Source organism: Solanum lycopersicum, chromosome 9 (assembly GCF_036512215.1).
Source record: "Solanum lycopersicum chromosome 9, SLM_r2.1".
Taxonomy (NCBI): domain Eukaryota; kingdom Viridiplantae; phylum Streptophyta; class Magnoliopsida; order Solanales; family Solanaceae; genus Solanum; species Solanum lycopersicum.
The window spans coordinates 3138732-3159964 of NC_090808.1; the positions used below are offsets into that span (position 1 = coordinate 3138732).

General features: G+C 30.9%; 3 protein-coding genes and 1 pseudogene across 5 annotated transcripts; all 4 read right to left on the bottom strand.

The window, feature by feature from the left end:
* Positions 1 to 3873: 3873 nt before the first annotated feature.
* On the bottom strand, positions 3874 to 6039 carry FBA7 (fructose-1,6-bisphosphate aldolase). Its single transcript, NM_001321372.1, has 3 exons — positions 5957 to 6039; positions 5087 to 5314; positions 3874 to 4929 (listed from the first exon to the last, which is right to left on the bottom strand). The coding sequence occupies exons 1-3, from the start codon at positions 5982 to 5984 to the stop codon at positions 4109 to 4111; spliced, it is 1077 nt and encodes a 358-aa protein (NP_001308301.1). The 5' UTR covers positions 5985 to 6039; the 3' UTR covers positions 3874 to 4108.
* A 3566-nt stretch (positions 6040 to 9605) lies between these two features.
* Positions 9606 to 9710, bottom strand: LOC112942242 (U2 spliceosomal RNA; annotated as a pseudogene).
* LOC101266551 (protein ELC) lies at positions 9686 to 15758 on the bottom strand. 3 transcript variants are annotated; one of them, XR_011211490.1, is made up of 3 exons: positions 14246 to 15634; positions 9964 to 10102; positions 9686 to 9845 (listed from the first exon to the last, which is right to left on the bottom strand). XR_011211490.1 is itself a non-coding variant. In XM_004246506.5 (2 exons), exon 1 carries the CDS (start codon positions 15501 to 15503, stop codon positions 14289 to 14291), a length of 1215 nt encoding a protein of 404 aa, XP_004246554.1. In that variant the 5' UTR covers positions 15504 to 15758; the 3' UTR covers positions 9686 to 10102; positions 14246 to 14288. The 3 variants fall into 3 exon arrangements, 1 of the variants encoding a protein (XP_004246554.1); XR_011211491.1 differs by having other exon boundaries at positions 14229 to 15634; XM_004246506.5 differs by having other exon boundaries at positions 9686 to 10102; positions 14246 to 15758.
* A 3525-nt stretch (positions 15759 to 19283) lies between these two features.
* LOC101262554 (uncharacterized) lies at positions 19284 to 21009 on the bottom strand. Its single transcript, XM_004246847.4, has one exon. The coding sequence runs from the start codon at positions 20476 to 20478 to the stop codon at positions 19594 to 19596; it is 885 nt and encodes a 294-aa protein (XP_004246895.1). The 5' UTR covers positions 20479 to 21009; the 3' UTR covers positions 19284 to 19593.
* Positions 21010 to 21233: the final 224 nt, after the last annotated feature.

Here is a 21233-nt window from a genome sequence, read left to right on the forward strand (position 1 = left end):
CTTATTTTGTCTGCCATTAACTGATGCGAATAGTAAAATAACAGCTCATAAAAGGATATTTAAATGAATTTTATAACATTTTATGATCCTCAAATAAGCACTATATGAGTAATCTATTATAAATTTTGTACTTAGAGAATTTTCAAGATTATAATAATAATGTAGATACATAGAATATAGACACCATCCTACAAATGTTACATTGTGGTACTTGAAGAATAGCATAGCCTTAAACACAATGTGTAGGAATAATTTCAAATTATATCTTAAACATGAAGGACCTTAATTTCTTTTAATTAAATTGAAATCATCATTGTTGAAGGACAATATTTCATTAATAAAATGAAATTTTTGGCAGGCAAACTAATCCACATTCATAACGTAGATTACTGTTTAACTCAGTAGACCTGTCATACTTGTCTTATCTTGTCTGCCACTAACTATTAAAACACGATATTTTATCTTGAAATAAGTTATTCCCCCTCAAAATTGCATCTTAGGATAACCCTCCACCCACCCCACCCCCACCCCCACCCCCAACAACCTTTTTAGTAGCTTAGCGCTATGTAAGATTTTATTTCTCAAATAATGCACTAAATATATGCAATAACAAGAATCATTAAAAGTTTAATTCTCAAAATATGCAGAAAAATTGAGACTTTAATGCAATTAATTAATGAGCTCTCTGAACTTGTCTTGATTATATAGCTCCAACCACTACCACTGGCAAAAACCATTTGAATTAAATAAGACTTGATTTTCATTTTTTTTTCCTATCAATATGCTAAATCCCAAAGCCAATTGTTATATATTTGGATCAACCAAAGGGAAGAAAAAATTGTTATTTAGGAAAAAGATTAGTTATATAAAGCTTTTGTAATTTATTTCTTGTTTTTATGTTCAATTGTAAGTGAATTGTTTAAATTCTGCTTCCATGAGCTTGATCAGATTGTTAATTTCGAGTTTAAATTATATATAAAAAAAGACTTATGACTTATGATAGATTATTTATTTAGAAATTCACTATATATATATATATATATATAAAATAAACTGTGAATCAAGTAACATAAATAGCTTGTGAGTGTGGTGATAAATTTTGAGACATCAAATTCACTATAGATAAATAACATGATATTTATTATATTTATGTATATATAATGAACATTGAATTTATTTGATCAATATGTTTATTTCTTTTTATTTTAAATTCTTTAAGTGGTAATTTTAATCTTTTTTATTGTTTGATAGTTAAAAAAATATTTCACTATGGTATGTTATGTGTTCTATTATAATGTTAAAGAGTACTGAAACACTTGAAATAGCAAAGGTGATATATTGATTTTTTTTCAGAAGTATTCTCTAAATATTTCTTGTTTCGTATATTGTATTATTATCTTTCAGTTCTCTCTAGTTTTTAATTCCAACATCAATATACTCGGTGTATATCAGCTTTTGGAATTAAAAGATAGCGTATATGTAATTTGACCTCTAGCTACATAGATATAGATGTTACTTTCGATAGACAATCGATTTAAATAAAACATATCAAAACGATAAAAAAAAAGAATATAATAATATAAAAGTCATGATGATAGAACTCTTAAAGAAAACTTAAGATAATGTTTAACATAAGATACAAATCTAAATAATCTTTAATTAAAAATTAAAAAAAAATTCTTATTATTCAATAGTAACCCTTTTTTTTTCAGAATTTAAAAAAGAAAAAAAATATATTTTTTTATATAAAAAAATAATAATAATCTTGTGATGTATGATGAGGGAATTTGATATGACTAGTAACTGAGATCACAAAGCTATGTACTTGTTTGGTTTTCACTTCAAATATCCTAATTTAGAAAATCTGACCATGTATTTTACTTAAAAGTATGTTCTCTTTATAACTAAGAATGGTAATAACACAAATTTTTTCAGACTTTATTATATTTTCAGAGATTGTTGGAAAAATAAATATTAATATTATTAGCATATTATATATATATATGCTTCAATAAATGTACTGTTCAACAACAAGTAACACAGGTTGATGACGTTTTATGACATAAAAAGCTTTTTAAGTAATTTTCTGAAATTATCAAATGACAACTTAATAATTAGTTGACCAACCCTTCCAACAACTACAATGCATAAATGTAATTTCAAAAGTATCGAGAGAATAAAGTGTATCGAGAGAATAAAGTGTATGTAAATTATATATTTAATTCGTGAAGGTAGATAGATTCTTAATTTTTAAGTTTGTCAATTAAAAATAGTTTGATATGATGATATCGATTATTACAGACATAGATTAGTAATTTTAATGTTATTCGGTACAGATATCAAGAGACAAGAAATTATATGAATAAAGCTAAATACTATGAGGTATAGTAGAATATTAGTACGTAATTGAGTATTGTTTCACTTTTCAATAGGATTGAGCTTGGTGATAATCGGGAGTGCTAACATCGTATATATCATAACTAAGATCATGTTTTCAGTAAAAAAAAATTAAAAATTTACCAACTTTCAGAACTTATGTTATGCAGCATGGTTGGTAGCATGGAAGTTAATAATTTTAATATATATTTGATTAGTGAATTAAATATATTTTTTAAAAATATACATACATTAAATACTAATATTAGTTATACTAGCAAATCAAAAAAATGCTTTGATGGAATTTAGAGTAAGAAAGATTAATGATGTTGATTAAGTATTACTTAGAGAAAGTATATATATATATATATATATATATATATACATATTCTAATGAAATTAAATTTCACTCAAAAAATGATTTTATTAATAATACACTTAACTATATTTATCATCGTATTGATATAAGAAAAGTTGTAACTAAAATATTTTGTGTGTACTTCTAAATCTCGTGTAAGATCTTCGAAAGGCCAATATATGTTTATTAACCATATATGTTTTTTAGTTTCGAAAAATTATTTTTCAAACTTTAGCTCCTAAAATAGATACACTTTATTATAAATTAGTGAAACAACATATTTGAAACATATTAAATAATTAAGAACTCAATTTTTCTGGATATTACGGGTTTTAAATCATTCGATTATCTAATTTGCAAAATATGTATAACGCGTATACCTAATGTATAAGTTATATAAGTGTATATATTGTGTATATTTCGAACATGTTGATAAACTAATGACGCGAACGATATACATTGCTGAAGTTCCTGTAAATTAGAACTTCACATGGATTTGGGCTTTACCCATTCTTCCTCTTGTATAAGGCTGTTGGGCCTGTGTTAAACAAATGGATTTACTATATATGGGCTTTGTTACTTTAAGTTTAAATATGGGCCTTGTATAAATAGCAGCCCAATCAAGCCCCCGATAATTTAAGAAAAAAAGAGGATCTATCTCTTTTTCGTACCAATCCTTATTTACTATACATCACAATACGTAAACCTACGTCGCACTTCACTTCACTATGAATGTTGAATATTGATTGACGTGATATTGTTTGTTTTGAAATTCGATAGGTTTATCATAAACGATCTGGTAATCGATACTCGGTATTTGTTACGACTAATGTGATTATTCTTAATTTAAAATTCAACTATAACCCTCGTAATTCCTTATCTCGTTAAAATTTAAACTTGAAAACTCATAATTTCGGCGATCTTGTGCGACAAACCAAGAACACCAACCCAAAAGAGAAAACGAAAAGAAAAACTTAGAAAAGAATTTAAACTTTACACCTAACCCCACAAATATCACATGATAGATAAGTTGGTAAAATGTATGCAAACAAACAACCCCACATGTAGAAAACTACATTTCACATTAAAAAATTGGGACCAATGAATCAAGAATCATATAAAGTACACACCATAAGTTTAAAAAACCCAAAAGATAATATTCCATTTAATAAATCATATCCCAAAAACTGTTACATGAAGATTGTCACAAAGCCAATATTGTTTACTCATAAGTTTTTTATTAAACGAAAAATTATAGAAAAAAAAAAAAAGAAGCCTTACACATTATGTCCACATATAAGACATTTTTGTAAAACCATATCGTCACATTCTCATTTTCAAAGAGAAAACATAAAACTAAAAACTTTGTTGATCTTAGTACTTGTAGTCCTTAACATGAAGGCTCTCGGACGCGCCCTCGCTCAAGTTAGAAGCTCCGACGTACTTTCCGAGTGTAGCCTCGGAGTTGGCCTTGCACCTGGTGAGGAATGCAGCTTGTGCTTTCTGAACATTCTCTTCTTTTCCTCCCCATGCCTTGAGGGTACTCTGCTGAAGAGCACGTCCGAAGGAAAAGGAAAGCGACCATGGCTTCTTGGTTTGAAGCTTGTTCATGGCGTTGAGGTTGACGGTGGCTTCCTCTTCACTCTGACCACCAGACAGGAACACCACAGCGGGAACAGCGGGTGGCATTGTGCGTTGCAAAGCACGGACGGTGTACTCAGCGATCACTTCTGGTGCAACCTTGGGAGATTCAGAACCAGGAGTGACCATGTTAGGCTTCAACAAGGTACCTTCAAGGAGGACATGGTGGTCATTGAGAGCCTTGTAGCAAGCAGCAAGAACGCGCTCGGTAACATCAGCGCACTTTTTAATGTCATGGGCTCCATCGACAAGGATCTCGGGCTCAACAATGGGTACAAGACCATTCTGCTGGCAAATAATGGCGTATCTGGCAAGGCCATTGGCGTTATCATTGATGGCGAGCTGAGATGGCTCATTGGCACCAATCTTCAACACAGCACGCCATTTGGCGAACCTAGCACCAGCCTCGTAGTACTTCTGGCAACGTTCTGCGAGACCATCAAGACCTTGAGTGGTGGTCTCACCATCGGTCCCGGGGAGTTCAACGGTACCCTTGTCAACCTTAATACCAGGAAGGACTCCAGCTTCCTTCATGACTTCAACGAAAGGCTTGCCTGCCACCAATATCAGATCATCAATGTAATGCTACTACTACTACTACTAATCCTACACTTTCTGTCATAAACGTAAACGAGATCGAGCCTACACTTAAATTCAACAATCAAATAAAACAATAATCAATGCTAACAAATCAATTTCTTCAAAACATACCAGCAGCAGTCTTCTGGTAAAGTGTCTCCTCAAACAAGATCACACCGCTAAGGTACTGAAGACAACCAGGGGTGCAAAAGAGAAGCTCACGGAGAGCCCTCCTGTTTGATTCTACATTCTCGACATTGATGCTCGAGAGACGCTTTCCAATGGTTCCAGTAGATTCATCAGCAGCAAGGATACCCTTTCCAGGGGTACCAATGTATGTAGCATTCTTAATAAGCTCATCTACAGATAATCAACCATTAATTACCTCTTATCAATCACAAATCACTTCATTTTTAATGGATTCTCCAAAAATACACTATCTTTATGGATATAAATCTAACAAGCATGTAGCAACATAAACTAAAACATAAATCAACAGATTCAATCAAGAACAGTGTAGACAACCAAATCCTAACCCTAATCCTAATTTTCATGGACAATTAGTACCATTTGTTAAAAAGATTTGAACTTTAAGATCTATAAACTATACACAAATTAAACTAAAACAGGAATTAACATGCTACAACAAACTATCACAAGTTTCAATCAGATCCAGACTAAACATACAACAAAAATTATATATTAAAAAAAAATCAACAACTATATTATGATTAATAATTAAGCAAATAACAATCATAAAGATAAAAACAAACACAAAGATCTATAAGTGGGACCATGAAAGGGAACCTTCAAACACAAAGATCAAAACTTTTTTTTTTCTTCAAGAAAGTTGTAGTCTTTACATCAAAACAAAAAATAAAAAATACCCAACAACCAAGATCCAAAAACAACACAACCCCAGATGACAAAACAACAAGATCTATCAAAAAAATCAAATCTTGGATCAAAAAATCAAGATTCGAACAAAGTAAAAGTACTTACCAGCATACTTTCCCTTGTAGCAAGACATGATTAATAAGCTTAGATTTGAAGAAAGTGAGAGAAGTTTATAGAGAGAATGAGAAAAATGGAAGAGAAAGTTAGGCTTTTATAATACGGCATATAAGGAGTTGGTGGGGGGCTGCAATATCATCGATGTTATCGACCCCTTGTGCACGCAACCAGCGGTTTTATGTCATTTGACCATTTTACCCTCACGTATTTTTTTTCTCGATTTTTCACTCGGTGTTCGATACACGTTTTTTGAGATGGATTGGATTCGATACGTGTCTAGAAAGCTTCGTTATAGAGTGAAATGTTTTATACGGGAGTGAAAAGTCGACTCTATTTTCAAAGCTCGAGATTGTTTCTTCATATTAAAAATAAAGGGACATTTATTATCGACAAACGTTTTTATCCTCGCACATTTTTTTCTCATTCTTCATTTGGCTTTTGATATATTTAGAAATGGATTGATTTAAATATGTATCTAAACAACTTTATTTTAGAGGTGAAATATTTTCTATTAAAATCGACTCTATTTCCTTTCGACTAAGGATTAAGAGACACTTATAACTTATAAATAAATACATATATCTAAATTGTGTTTTGTAACCAACTTAATAAGTAAAAATGAGATATCTTGACGATCCTTAAATTTGATTGAATACTGATTAAAAGTATTTGTATTAACCATTTTCAACTCAAATTTTGAAGAAAAAAATTCATAAAGTCGATTAGTTATTTAAATTTTCAATTTATTATGATATTTTTTTAATTGAGAGTTTGATTTTTTACCTTATAATTTCTTCTATCTTCTAATTTTCTCTGCCCTTGTGTCATTAAAAAAATGATTTCCCACTTGTTTTTTTATATTTATATTGGAGTTCGATTAAATTTAAAATCATATTGAAAAGTTTCACAATTAGATAAAACGCTCCTTGACAAAGACAATTTTATATTTAAGAAGATTTGAACATGAGATTTGTTGATTAACGATAAAGAAGTACTTATTACTCTATCACGATAAGGCGAACTGAGGAATTAATGACAAAGTTAAGGGTAGTATTACCTAAAATTTTATTTTATTCAAATATTTAAACAATTAAGAGGGGGAAAAGGAAATCAAAACAATGGGTAGGAGACAAATGGGTGGTGTTATTGAGTGAAAACAACTTAAAAAGCCCACAAAAATCATGTGAGGAGAAGAGCAAATTTTGCCATAAAATTAGTCTTTTTTTTTTGTGTAGTAAAACTAGAAAAAGAGGAGTTAATGGTAAGTAGAAACCAAGTGCTTAGGTCCCTTGTTTTCTCTTTTAACTTTATGGTCTAGTCAAGTGTCAAAATCTTCACTCATCTAATTAGGAAATAGATAAAAAAATATTTTTTTAAAAAAAATTGTTTTCTGATATTTGATAAGTAATAAAAAATATTATCTAAAAAGAATTATGTATATGTAATTTTAACAAAATACTATGTGGGATGAAATGGTATGGTGAGTAAAAGTTTGAGGGTGGAATGGTCAAGAAATGGAAAATTAAGTGTTATTAATGAAGTTTTTTTCTACTTTTATTAGAGAGATTATTTTTTTTCTTATTTTAACGAATTTGTTTTTTCAAAGAAAATGTTTTTCACTAATATATTAATCAATTAAAAATGAGAAAATTAAACACACCTTAAATCAACATTGATTCTGTAAAATTGTAAGTCTTTTGAGACAACTCATTATATGTGATTTTAGTTCAATTTTGTTCTCTTTCAATACATTCACCATAAGTTTACATATACATATCGAATAATTTTATAAATCAAATGCAAAATATCACTCAACCATCATAATCGATCCTCAATTTAAATCTTTTAGTGAATATGGTCAATTTCAATACTTCTATATTATATGGTCATAAAACCATTTTAATATTTCAAAATTTTGCAAACACTCATGTTGTGTATGTATATAAGATTTTCCCATCCAAAATTCATAAACATCATATAATTTCGTATTATAATTATTTTTTGAACTTACTTTTCACTTTAACAGATATTATTATGTCATATAACACTCCATTAATTTTTCTCCACTTCAACTAAATTAACCAACTAGTTAATAGTCATATATATTAATATAACTCTATTTTGTATACTTTTTCATTAGCATCATCAATCATAAATCATGCTTAGCATTAAAAAAGAAACTAAATCAACATTAGAAAATAAAAGAGAATATGTATCTTGTATTTTAAATTTTTAATTACATAACTCATCTTTGTGAATTAGGTATAAAGTTAATAAGTCTTAATCAAGATGATGACATGATGTGCACCAACAAGAATAAAGTGAAACAAATAATACTAAACCTTTAATTTTCTAAATACAATAACATACTCAATTAAGAAAAAAAAATTATTTAATAGCCCTTCATGCCTTATTTCTCACCAACCAAGACAAATATATAAATAATAATTTTTTAAAAAAAAAAAAAAAGAAAAGGGAAAAGACCGTTAGAGGAGGGGACCAAAGTACAAAGAAAAAAAAAAGAAGATACCATTTCAAAATAGCATATTCCATATAATTTTGTAATTAAGATTCGAACAGATTAAGATATAGCAAATTAGAGAGGTTATTTCCTATAAACTTCGTTTCGAAAGAGCTCGTAAAATGAGAATAAGTGCGCATGTATATATATATATGATTGCTCATCTTCATAAGTTTAGACTTTAAACGATATCCAATTATTTTGACTTTATACGATATATACGATTATCTTTTTAATAACCATTAATTATAATAAAATAAATTATACTATTCTTATAATATAAGGCCAACAATTGACTCTTTTTCTTTTAAATTTATTTATAATGAAAGGCAGAGAGCATGTTGGATCTTGAAACTTAATGCTTTGTCATTCTCCATGTTTCTACATATGGAGCTACTAATCACTTTAATTTATTTATTTCATTATAAAAAATAATAATTGAAGTTAGTAACAAAGTCAGAAGATGCATCAAATAATAATAAATAGTTTATGATAAGTCCAATTGATGATTGATAAGTGAGTTTTAATATTTTATTTTTAAAAAACAAGAATGAATAGTGACAACACCTACACCTCTTCCTAATTAACATTTCATAAGTTTTAAGGGACAACATTCACTAATATGGTTAATAATATTTAAAATAAAGTTTATTATTTTAATTATCTTGTATTGGTCTTCCATTGTTGAAAATATGCTTCATCCTTTTAATAGATCTAACAGAAGTGAATTCAAATTAATCGACCCATTGATAAAGACAGATTCACACATTTGACATTTGAATTCGTTAAACTTTTAAATGCATGAATCGTATCTACTTTAGTATTGATTGCAAGTTTTAGCTACGCCATGAAAACATAGATTTCAAATAAACCCACGACTACAATATCAGGTCTTAACACTTTGATTTTGCCTCAATTAATCTTAAAGGTCTTGAGTTCAAGCATTTGAAAATAAATCGCGCTTTTATAGAGGGAACTTAAGATTTTGTTTAGGTGTCCTAGGCGTTGATCTCAACATGTAAAAGCATAGGTTTTGTTGATTAATCCTACAAGTTGGCATTGATTTGTAATTAGGATATGATATCTACAAGGCAATATTCAAATGCCAAGGACCTTGATAGATGGATATCGTGTGAGTCAATGATTCACGTATCAAACATTAAACTGATAAAAATAGATACTACTACACGTTGATCTTAGCAAAAAGACCGAGAAAGGTATATTTTCGTCTCCAGAAATGTTCTATATCAACTTCAAACATTAAAAAATTTGTAATTTTCGACTCTCGAATTTCGAAACAAGTGAATCAAAATAATGACAGTAGCCTTCAAAGCAATTACTTCAAACTGTAGTTACCTATCAAAAAACAAAAGTTTTTGCTCAGTTCAACTGAAAACTCAACAGGGAGAGATCTCTTAGGGAAGAAAAAATGATCATTATCAAACGATAGCACCCAAATAGTCTTTGCTCGGACCTTCCAAAAATGTTGCTACCCACGGAGGTCCTCGAAAAGATACATAGCTTGTGGAGGATTCGAATCCGATACACATCAGTTGGTATCTTTGAAGAGCCCAAGCATATGTCTCAACTGTTCCACTCCACATCAAATTCCACTGCAAGATTAATCGGATCCGAGTTAATTTTCTTTGATGAAACTGCAGGACATGCATCACAAGGTTTATTTCCGAAAACTATCTTATCTACAATCGAAAATTAAGTGGCTTGGGGATGAATTATGATAACTCAACCCCAAAAGCTAGCTTGAAAGGAGAGAACTGTCCGAGTTTATATAACTATAAGTAATCACAAATCATTACCAACCAAAGTGGAACTCTACCCCGCTTAAATACCCACACACCCAGACTGCCAACTAGAATGTGGGCACTATAATAGGAACTATTATAGGCATGATATAGTCCTACCGTCAACTCAACCACAAAAACTAGGTCGGGGGTGGGGATGGGGTGGGGAATTGTTAAAGTTCATATAAGGAGACTTAGCTCATTTTCACACCAATGTCGGACTCTGATACCTCCGGCACACCCAGACTGCCAAGAGTATATGGGGGCCAAAACAGGACGAACTAGACTCCGATACACTCAACTCCAAAGGTTATCTTAAAAAGAGAAATTGCCCAAGTCCGTGTTAGGAGACCACCAACCCAACCAATTCAGGACTAACCCACTCTAACAGGGCTAAATAAAGAACCACTACCCATTCTGAAATCCAACTTATTTCAAATTTTCATCTAATTCTCTCCTTTCATTTTTAGTTGTTTTGAACTATGAAAGGAAAAAGAGGCTGTTTATATCTTGAAATGAGAGGAAACAACTTGCAGTCTATTTATTTATTTGTTTTCAGTATAGTGATCAATGAGGTCTAAGGTACTAATCCCAGCAAAGGCAAAAATACGAGGTGATTTCTTCCAACTTGTCCAAGCTTTGGACAAAGTTATCAGCATCTATATCCTGTGAAAATAGTCTAGGTGCACGAAAAATAACCTAGACACCACAGTATCAATAAAAAAAATTGAGGTCTTAAATGAGGTCAAACGTTATTAACCACCAACCCAACAATCCCTATTAACTGAAGGACCTAACAAGAGTGTTCGATGCTTTACCTTTTGTTAAGTATCAAAATCTCTGCAGGTTATCATACTCTTCCTTCCTCCTAATTTATATGACGTTCTTTTCATTTCAAGTCATCCCAAATATGCCTTGTTAAAATACATTTCCAAAATATACCACACCATCCTACTAATAATATAATTGTATACAACCTCCACAACTTTCAAGACTTCAAAATTACCTTATCAAAAAAGGTAACAAAAGTTTCAAGGTTTCAAATTCACACGAGTAGAACAAATTCGAAAGTCACTACGATGGGCTTTTTTTTTGCTAAACTAACTTTTAGATATTACTACCTTCTTCCTTTGCCATAGATGATATATATATTATAGACAACAATTATATTGAGCCTCATGCCAAATCAAACACTATTACCAAGGGAGAATCAGTCTTATCAAACTCGAAAAAATGCAAAAAAAATCTCTAAGGTCCACTATAGTTTTAAGTGCGAATGAAGTGTTGACTTTAATAAAGAAGCGTGCAAATGAAGAACAAAATACAAATATGTATGGGTAATCCAAGACAAATAATTATAAGCATGAATAACAATATATGGACAAAGAAATTAGAATTTTTTTTTGTGAAAAAAGGGAAATATCAGTTTTTGACCTCTCATGGACACTACCTTTGACTATAAGGGTAGGAGTTGAAAACCTGAATTCTTGGAGATAAAACAAAGTACCAAGAACATCTGGAAAATGATCCCTAGCTGTATTTTTCGGTGTGTTTGGATAGAAAGGAATAGAAGATGTTTTGAAGGGATTTCGACAAAGTTTTGGTTTTATCACCATCCCGTAATAGATTCACATAATATGAAAACACCAAATAAACGTGAATACACGTCACAAATAGACTCATAAAAACAATCAACAAACTTAACAATTTAATTTTCATTTATCTTTAGATACAATCCAACATTATTACTTAGCAATTGTAGCAGAATAAATAAGAAGAAAATTTTTGTTGGGATTCATGGTAATCGCATCATAGATTCACATAATATTAGAACACTAAATAAACGTGACAATACACATGGCAAATAGACTCATAATGTGAAAACAACAATACGTGTGACAAATAGACTTGCTCAGGTTTATTCAGCCAAAACATCTTATTTTCTTCTTTAATTATTTTATTTTTTTTGCAATGGATACAGAGGATTGGGAAGGGTAGGCAAAAGATTAATATGAAATTGATTGAGTCAAAGGAAGCACGCACTGTTACTTTCTCGTAAGGAAAAAAGGCTTGATCAAGAAAGCAAATACTATTCAACTCTGACCGGAGCAGATGTGGGTGTTTTACTCTTTTCACCAAGTGAAAAATCATATTCCTATGGCTCCACAAGTATAGAATATATTTCTTGAATAGATACTAGACGATCTCTAACATGATCATACTGATGTAGGCAAATCAAATGTCTTTGAGGCACTCAAATATACTGTCAGTCAAACTTACGTTGGACCAGTTCATGGCAATCTAGTCGTGGTTGGACAAAGTTAAAAAGGGAAAAAAAGTAAATGTATCCCTAAACCAGAAGAGGAGGAGACTTCTTAATTAATAATTATCATGGAGGTGGTATTGGAGTTGTGTTTGGAGGAAACTTACCAGCTATCAGTCTTTTAATATGGTCAAGTCTTGTATTTGTTAGTAAGTCAATTGCTGTTAGTTTTCAGTCCTCCATTTATCTGAGCCCTCTTTTGTTTTTTATTAGCTCCCTATGCTTCAAGGTCTGTTGTTGTAAGAACTAACGTATCTTTTGTAACTTTGCATCTTCTTGATGCCAGCTATACAAAATCTATCTTCATAAAAAAATAAAAAAAGATAAAAGGCTCATTAGCCAGGAAAGTTAAGTCTTAGAGCCTTGATGACAACATTAAAGTGCACACTAAGCGAGACGAAACACTCAATATGTTTTGCAACTCGATTTAGGGCTTAAGCGCACCTTTGACAACACTAGGAGTAACGCACCCACCCCTCCAAGAAGGTATAGTTTAGGACAAGCAACAGTCTCGAGTAATTTCTTCAAATGAATGACTAGAAATAAACTAATTTACAGACATTTTTGTCCATTGATACTTAAACAAAGTCAATGAGAATTTATTGATTTTCTCTTCACTCTCAATGTAAAATGTATATGTCTAGTTCATACTATGGTAAATACCACAAGAACACAATTCTATAAGGAGTTGCTTAAAATTTCCCCACTCTAGCTGAAGTTTATGGCACAAATATGTAGGAGATTCGGTAAATTCCAAAGATGTACATCTAATTCAACTTATAGAAATCATTCACATAAATGGCATCTTATGTGACTTCAAGCTCTAATACATTTAAGAAGTTGTAGTCCCAAATAGTTTTTGTCAATTCAGAGAGAATAAATGGCTTACAGAACTCCTCAACTGAAATGCCTTTTGAGGCATAGCTAGACAAACTAGTATGGGAAAATGAAAGTGAATTAGGAAAAGATTGTGTTCACAACAACTGTATCTTCCGAATGGACCAATTATAAAGTTATCCCCTCTATACACCTTCAAGTTCACTCTTTTTAATCAAATCAAGCAATTAAGCTTCACTTACTGAAGTTCCACGCCAATGTGACAACAAATGAACACACCTCCAAACAGCTTTAATAAGAGGGATACATTTAGGAGCTTTTTTTAACTTTTGGCAACTGAGATAGCCCCGAGAGCCAGTTAGGGCACGGTTCAAAACTCGGTCATGGATCAGTTTTGGAACTTCTGATGATAAATTTATAAGTGGGAGCAAATGAAGCATGGCAAGTACAATAAGTTATGTAGTATACAAAGATATGATAACTTACAAAAGGACTCACTGGTACAAATATCCATCTCAAGCAGAAGTATATATTTAGTATTTGTTACAATTCATCTCTTTGAATATATTGACATAAGCTTATCATTGGTCCAAATGCCAATTAGACGTGCAAAGACTCGTAAAGAAATTAAAATATTGGGGATACCCATTGTCAGGAAAATCTCTCAAATCACACAATGCTTTTGCTATCTAACAGATACAATCATTGAAGAACATACAGAGCTATGCCGTTATGTAGTGTCAAAATTCAATGACATATTAATCACAAGCAACCTACCTTGAAAAAAAACTAACCTCTTCCGTCCATAGTGCACACATAATCCAAGTAATTCAACATCTATGACAAAGTATATTGAGACAGCCTAGAAGCCATATGAGAAACTTGAGCCTGCATCTGAACAGCCTTAACCTTTGACGCCGTGGCACGATGAATGAATTGTTCACGCGACAACAACCTTACATTCCTCAAGTACTGATCAAAAGGAATTGCCCCATCTTGTATAGCTTTATCCAACGAATAAATCACATCCTCCATAGCTAAATCCGAGGCTGTACAATCCAACATCTGTTTCGAAAGTCTATCACAAAGCTCAAACGCCTCGTCCACATCCACATTCCCTATTTTCTTAACTTTCGTTTCGTTATCTCTAACCCACCCTTCCAACACATCAGCATTCATCAAAACCATCAGTAATTGCTGCTCTAACCCCTCCTTTTCATCCAGCATTTCCTTAACACCTTTCCTCAACTCCTCCTCACGACGCCTCAACACTCCTTGTGCATTAAACAACCCTTCCATATCCGACTCCCTCGCCTTCCCCAACCCTTCAATATCACTATGCAATTTCAGCATAAGCTCATCTATTGCATTTTTCTTATCCACCTCCGACGGATCATCCATTTTCCTCCCCACTACCCCACCACTCCCACTCCCATAAGGTGATGGTGGATACACCCGAGGTGGTATCGCAGGACGAGTCGACCCACTATTCGAAAAACTAGTACCCGGAGGAGGATGCGGGTTTGGGCTCGGATTCGGGTTCCGTTTGGTGTACAAAGGGGGATCACGGCTAAAAAAATGACTCAAATTACGAGCTAATTCAACAAGATTCGAACTTGGATATACCCAATTTTTTAAATAAGGGATTGAAACAATACCAGAAGAGTTCACAAATGGATGTGAGTCTTTGATGACCATATTACGCGTTGGGTTCACGAATACCAACGGCGATTGACGAGGGTAAGATTCCAGTAACCAAATAATGACCGGAATGTTGTAGGTTGCATCTAGATAGACCATCGGAACTGTGCCGTTCGCCTGAAGGAGATTCACAGTTCTGCCGTCGTTGTAAGTGAAAGTAGCGGTTCTAGGTTGAAGAGAAGGACACGTGTCGATCAACGAAACGAGGTGTTGACGGATTAGCCATTTTACGTCTTCGGAGTAAGGGAGAGAAGAAGGACCTCGTTGGGAGAGAACATTGCTTAAGAATTGTTGAGTGTATTGGGGAGATGACGGAGAATGAATCGCCGCCGCCGGCGTTGGTGGTGTCATTGTGATCAGAGGAGAAAACGCCGTCGGATTTGGTAAGCTCCGGCGAATTTGAAGTTGATTTTAAGGGTTCGATTTTTTAAATAAGATCTGGAGTTAGTTTTTATTAAAGCTATAGTTTTTATTAAAGTTATAGTTTTTATTAAAGCTAACTCTATAACTTTATATTTGAAAATTTGTGAAGCAAGCGTAATTTAAAAGTGTATTAATATCAGATTTTGCTATTTACAGTTCACCTAGAAGACACCATTTCAATTTATTCGAGTTAAATTACAGTCATCATGTTCTAATAAAGAAGAAACAAAGTTCACCAAGAAGACACGATCGATTTGTTCAAACTGAATAACATTTATCATTTCTAATAAAGAAGAAGCAAGTGAGAAAGTATGAAGTTTTTCAATACTCGCTACATTATAAATTCAAGGACTGTTTAGTAGTTGTTTTGAAGATTAATTATGCAGATATTACATATATAACTAAATAATATCAATGTTTAATAGTTAGTTATGGAAGAACATAACTAATGTTACATGTTTAAGAAAATCTATGTATTATTTATGCACAATTAATTCTCGTCGTAAAATGACATATGAATTTTCCTATAGCTAATCGAGCATATAATTAATACTTGCATAATCATAATTAACTAATCAAGCATACAATTAATACCTGCATAATTATAATCAAAACTAAACTAACTTGTTAGTTTTTAAAATGGATAGAATGTAAATAGAGGTGCCTAAGTTGACTATCCAGTGTAAATTCATACCTAGAAAATGCAACTCAAATACTTGGGCTGTTAAAGTTGAATTTTTAGCCCAATTAAGATGACCCAATTTATTTTTTTTTTATTTTTTTTGTATTTCTCTTGTTTAGTAACTTGTATTGTACAAAATATTTCAATCTATTTCAACTCATACTATGCATTTTATAGGGATTACCTCATTCAATCCTCTTCCAACTATATGTTGTTATATGTTCACTTTCAAGTATTTTTGTTTAATTTTATAAAAGAAAGATGGATAAAAGCGGAAAGCATTGGAGAAATAATAAATTTTACGGGCACAATTTGTTTGACAAAAGACACAAATCAACTTTATTGACTTCACCTATCGTCGTTATCTCTACATCTATAACTGGATAACACATAGCATATCATTAACCCTCCCTTGCCCACATGTTAGCCAGAGAAAGAATCACCACATGCACTGTTTAATCAGTAAATGTTTAATTAGTTTTTTTTGTTGATTTGTATCATGCTTACTTTTTATAGTTCTTATTCATATTTCTCGTTTTTATCTTTGTGAATTTTTGAAATCCTTTTTTTTTTAACATACGAAATATAAGAAATTAAGTCATTAGATCTTATTTTCCTGTTTTTGATTTTTATAATAACGTTTTAAATAACATGAAACTAAAGATATAATTCAATTTCGCGAATAAGCGATTCAACTTTTTGCAATCTTAATTTAACAAAAAAAAAATATTTTCTATCTTAAAGCATCTATTGGAGCGCTAATTAAATTTGAATTGCGCGATATAAAATTTATGTATGAGTTGATTTATGGGTCGGATTAGGTGTTTATGAGTCCGAATATCTTTTCATTTTCATATAAATGTTATGTGGTAAGGTCAAAATGATATGACAATTTCATGTGGCATTTAAGAAAAATGAAAAATGAGTTGGATATGTCCAACATGGCAACTAACGCCCATAAGGACATATTTGGACCAAAAGTTGGACGGCGAGGGCATGAGTGAACTTAACTTTAAACGAAGGGTATATCTAGACCTTTTCAAATAGTTTAGGGGCATATTTGACTTTTTTCCCAATGAAAAATGAGTTGGATATGTCCAACCTGACAATTAATGCCCATAAGGGCATATTTGGATAAAAAATTGAACGACGAGGCATGAGTGAACCAAATATTAAACGGAATGTATATCTAGATCTTTTCAAATATATTTGACCCTTTTTCCTTCTGATAAAATATATGGAGATGCAAGGTAACTTAACAAAATTTAAAACTATAAAGAAAACTTTTTGATTTTATGATATTAAATTAAGTTAATGACTTATGTCAAACTAGTTTAAAAAGTATATATTAGTACGGATCAATATATATTATTTTATTTATTTTAATTTACTTAACAAATTTTTATGCGAGTTTTAAATTTAAATACTTTAAGATGTTTATTCTTATAGTACTTCATAATACTTTTTTAAAAAAAAGTATATTTTTTTCGTTATTATTTATATGACAAATATAAAATTTTGAGCATTAAATGAATTGGTAATTTATTTTAAAAAATATTTAAGTTGTGTATCTAATTTATAATAGTTCGAAAGTAATTTTCAAGTGATGTATATTTTGCCTCTGCCTCAATATATCAAAACTTATCTTATAATATGGTAACAAAATAAGAGTTGCTAAATCTAGGATTACGCAACCAGTGGTTAAGTTAACATGAAATTAAATTCAACTCCTCACCTGCAAGTTAAATAATTTAAAACAATATTTAAAAATGCAACCAATAAGATAAGAACAAACAAAAATTTATATATATATACAGAACTAAATTCATATGTAACACTATTTGATTGTATAAATATTTATATATAATTTATATAATTTTTAAAGCTTTTGAGTTCAGGGCTTCATCTGAATCGTCTTTGATGGAAAGATATATTATTTATGTATTGTTAAAATAAACTTTTTATGTATATAGTAGATGTAGAACCTCTTTTGGCTTGTTTGTGTGTCCACTCTTCAGATTTTGAACTCCTTTAATAAAAATTCTTATTCCGCCGCTGATTACTATGCATCATTTTATTCTTTAATTCTTTACTATTGTCGTTATTTTTACTTTGGTTATCTTTCCTTGTTACTACTTACGCATCTTCAAATTTTCATCATAGAATTTTCGTTGTCACTATCTTTTTTTATTTTTTTTATCAAACTAGTCTCAATAATTATTTTCTTAAACTAAAGGTCGAATCGAGAACAATCTCTATACTACATCAATTAAAATAAGATTTACTTAAATTTATCTTTCTCCAAATTCCATTTATAAAATTATACCGATTACGTTATCATTTTCGTATATATAGTTTAGGGAAATTTTACACAAGAGACAAATGAAGCCCATGTTATCCACTTTTAAGGTTCACAATAAAGAATCTTTTTAGCCCATCCTATGCCATATGCTGTTAATTTTGTACCTTCTTTTTATATTAGGAAAGTCTACCTCATATCTTTCTGCAATAAATTCTCTTTAAACCCTTTCTGACACAAGAATTTTCCAAGAAACTACTCAAACTAAAATTTAAAAAAAAATAAATTATTATATACAATTTTATGTTATATTTTCTTAATAAAAAATTAATTTCGTTCTAAAATCCGTAACCTCTTAATTAAATTACAATTAACACCTAAATAATAGTCATAATAGCCATCAACATTTTAAATATTGCTTGAAATCATTAGAAATATATATTTACATAGAATCCTTCAAAAATATCGCTACTCTTTGAAAAAAATCAAAAGACACCCAACGATATTCATCAAACACCTTATAATTCACAATAGCCATCAACATTTCCTATACTATATTCAAACTCATCAAAAACCTATCGAGTCCTTCATAAACATCACTACTCTTCAAAAATTTAAAATTACCTAACGATAATTTTGAAAAATCTGAGCAAATGGGCAACAATAAACAATTCCTATCTTCTTCAACGAAAAAAGAAGAATATAAACAAACAAAGAACTCAAAAAGTTGAAGTCTTGAAAAGTAAAATTTTCATTTACAATTCCATAATCAAACACCTTATAATAGTCATAACCATTCCCTATATTTCTCGAACACATCAAGAATATCGTCACATCTCTATCGAATCCTTCAAAAAGATTCGAAAAATCAAACAAACACCTAATAACATTTTTAAAAATTCTAAACAAAGTCAGCAACACAAACCATTCCTATCTTCATCAACAAAAAGGAAGAAGAAGATTCAGAAGATAAACAAACAAAGAACTAAAAAATGAAACTTTAATGATTAAAGATTAGTTTTTCTTTTTGTGATGAATTAATCAGGACTCTTAGTAGCACAAATCATCAAAGAAAATCCATCTTTTTCTTCTTCTTCTTCTTGTTGTTGCTCCAAATTCTTCTCTTGATCAAGCCACAATCTACTATCCAATCCACTTCTTGTCCTAAACATAAACATTGCACATCCAGATTTTGGATTACACAACCAATCATGAACATCCCACATAAAATCCACAACCAATCCATCTAAGAATATCGTTTGATTTCCGCGAAAATTCCATTGCAATCTCTTCACTTGTATCACACTTTTCTTATCAATTGATACAAACAACATTGATGATGAATTCTTGATCAAGATGTCATGACATTTTCCATTATCACTAAACTTACCCTTAGTTACCAATACAGAACTACTTGAAAAATGTTCATTTCTTGAAACCAATCCAAATCTTGAAAATTTGTCATCAAGATTCAATTTTTTCAACTCAAACTCATGCCCCATGTCACCAAGAACCAACCCCACCTCACAATTCACTAATATCTTCACAAAGAACCCTTTGATTGGTTCAGGACCTCCTTCATACTTGGCGTTGCACAGATCCCAATAAACGTCGAATCTTGAAGAATACAATTCAATTGTTTGTGAACCTTTGGACTTGTCTAGTATTGTAACAACTTTCTTGAAATTCTTGATGTATCTTTCACTTATACTGATTGAAAATACATGTTGTAGTAAACAACACCATGTAATTTTGATCAAGAATTGTTGCTTCTCTATTGATGAAATCTTCACTTTGTAAATACATGTAACAACATTTTGTAGTGAAGGAATGTTATATACTACTTGATTTGATGGATTGGAACAATGTGAATTTGTTACTTTTATAGCATGTTCATTGTAACAACTTGCTATATTTCTCATTCTTGATCAACAACAACAAAAAAAAAACACAAAAAGATGGAAAAAAAAGGGGTGTTTCTTTAAGTGTTTGATTTAATTTTTTGGGGGACTATACTTTGCTTTTGTAGAAAGGAAATAATGGAAGATATTTGATAGGTTCTTTTCTTGTATAAACAGTTTAGTTTAACTATAACTTGAAGGAGTTGTTTTAATATGTAACAATAAGATAGAAAATTGAGGTTTTTGGCCAGGTCATAGGCCAAATAATAAGGGATACTCTGACCTGAACAATTCTAATACTTATATATACTAACTAACACACCTGGTATTTCGGTATTTGTATAAAGATTCGATTAAAACTGAAGAAAGTCAGGGTAAAGCGTTATGTTGATTTTTCTTGATTTTCCACTTGGTGTTCGATATCTGTTCGAGTGAATACGAAATTTACTTTACATCAAGATAGTAGTGCAATGGGCGCGCGGGTAAAATGGACTGAGTTAATAAATACGCGGATAATTGATCCATCTAAAAGTTATTTAGGCTAAAACATGAATAAAAACTCTAAGTTTGATAGGTTGAACTTATAAATGAGTGAGTCAATATTTTTTTGCAAATATGACTGAAAAATACATCTTAAAATGTTAGTGAAAGTTTTTATAGTTTGACTCAATAAATAGAAATCATGACAAACAATTATAACTAAACTAGTCATTATAATAAATTAAAATTAAGTGTGAGTTTTTTTTATACCATCATATTACTTCTAGCTACTTTAA

Coding starts and splice junctions, on each gene's coding strand:
- FBA7 (NM_001321372.1), bottom strand. CDS start 5,984: ATGTCTTGCTACAAGGGAAAGTATGCTG. Junction 5,315..5,956: donor CTACAAGGGAAAGTATGCTG/GTAAGTACTTTT, acceptor GATTATCTGTAG/ATGAGCTTATTAAGAATGCT. Junction 4,930..5,086: donor TTACCAGAAGACTGCTGCTG/GTATGTTTTGAA, acceptor TATTGGTGGCAG/GCAAGCCTTTCGTTGAAGTC.
- LOC101266551 (XM_004246506.5), bottom strand. CDS start 15,503: ATGACACCACCAACGCCGGCGGCGGCGATTCATTCTCCGTCATCTCCC.
- LOC101262554 (XM_004246847.4), bottom strand. CDS start 20,478: ATGAGAAATATAGCAAGTTGTTACAATGAACATGCTATAAAAGTAACA.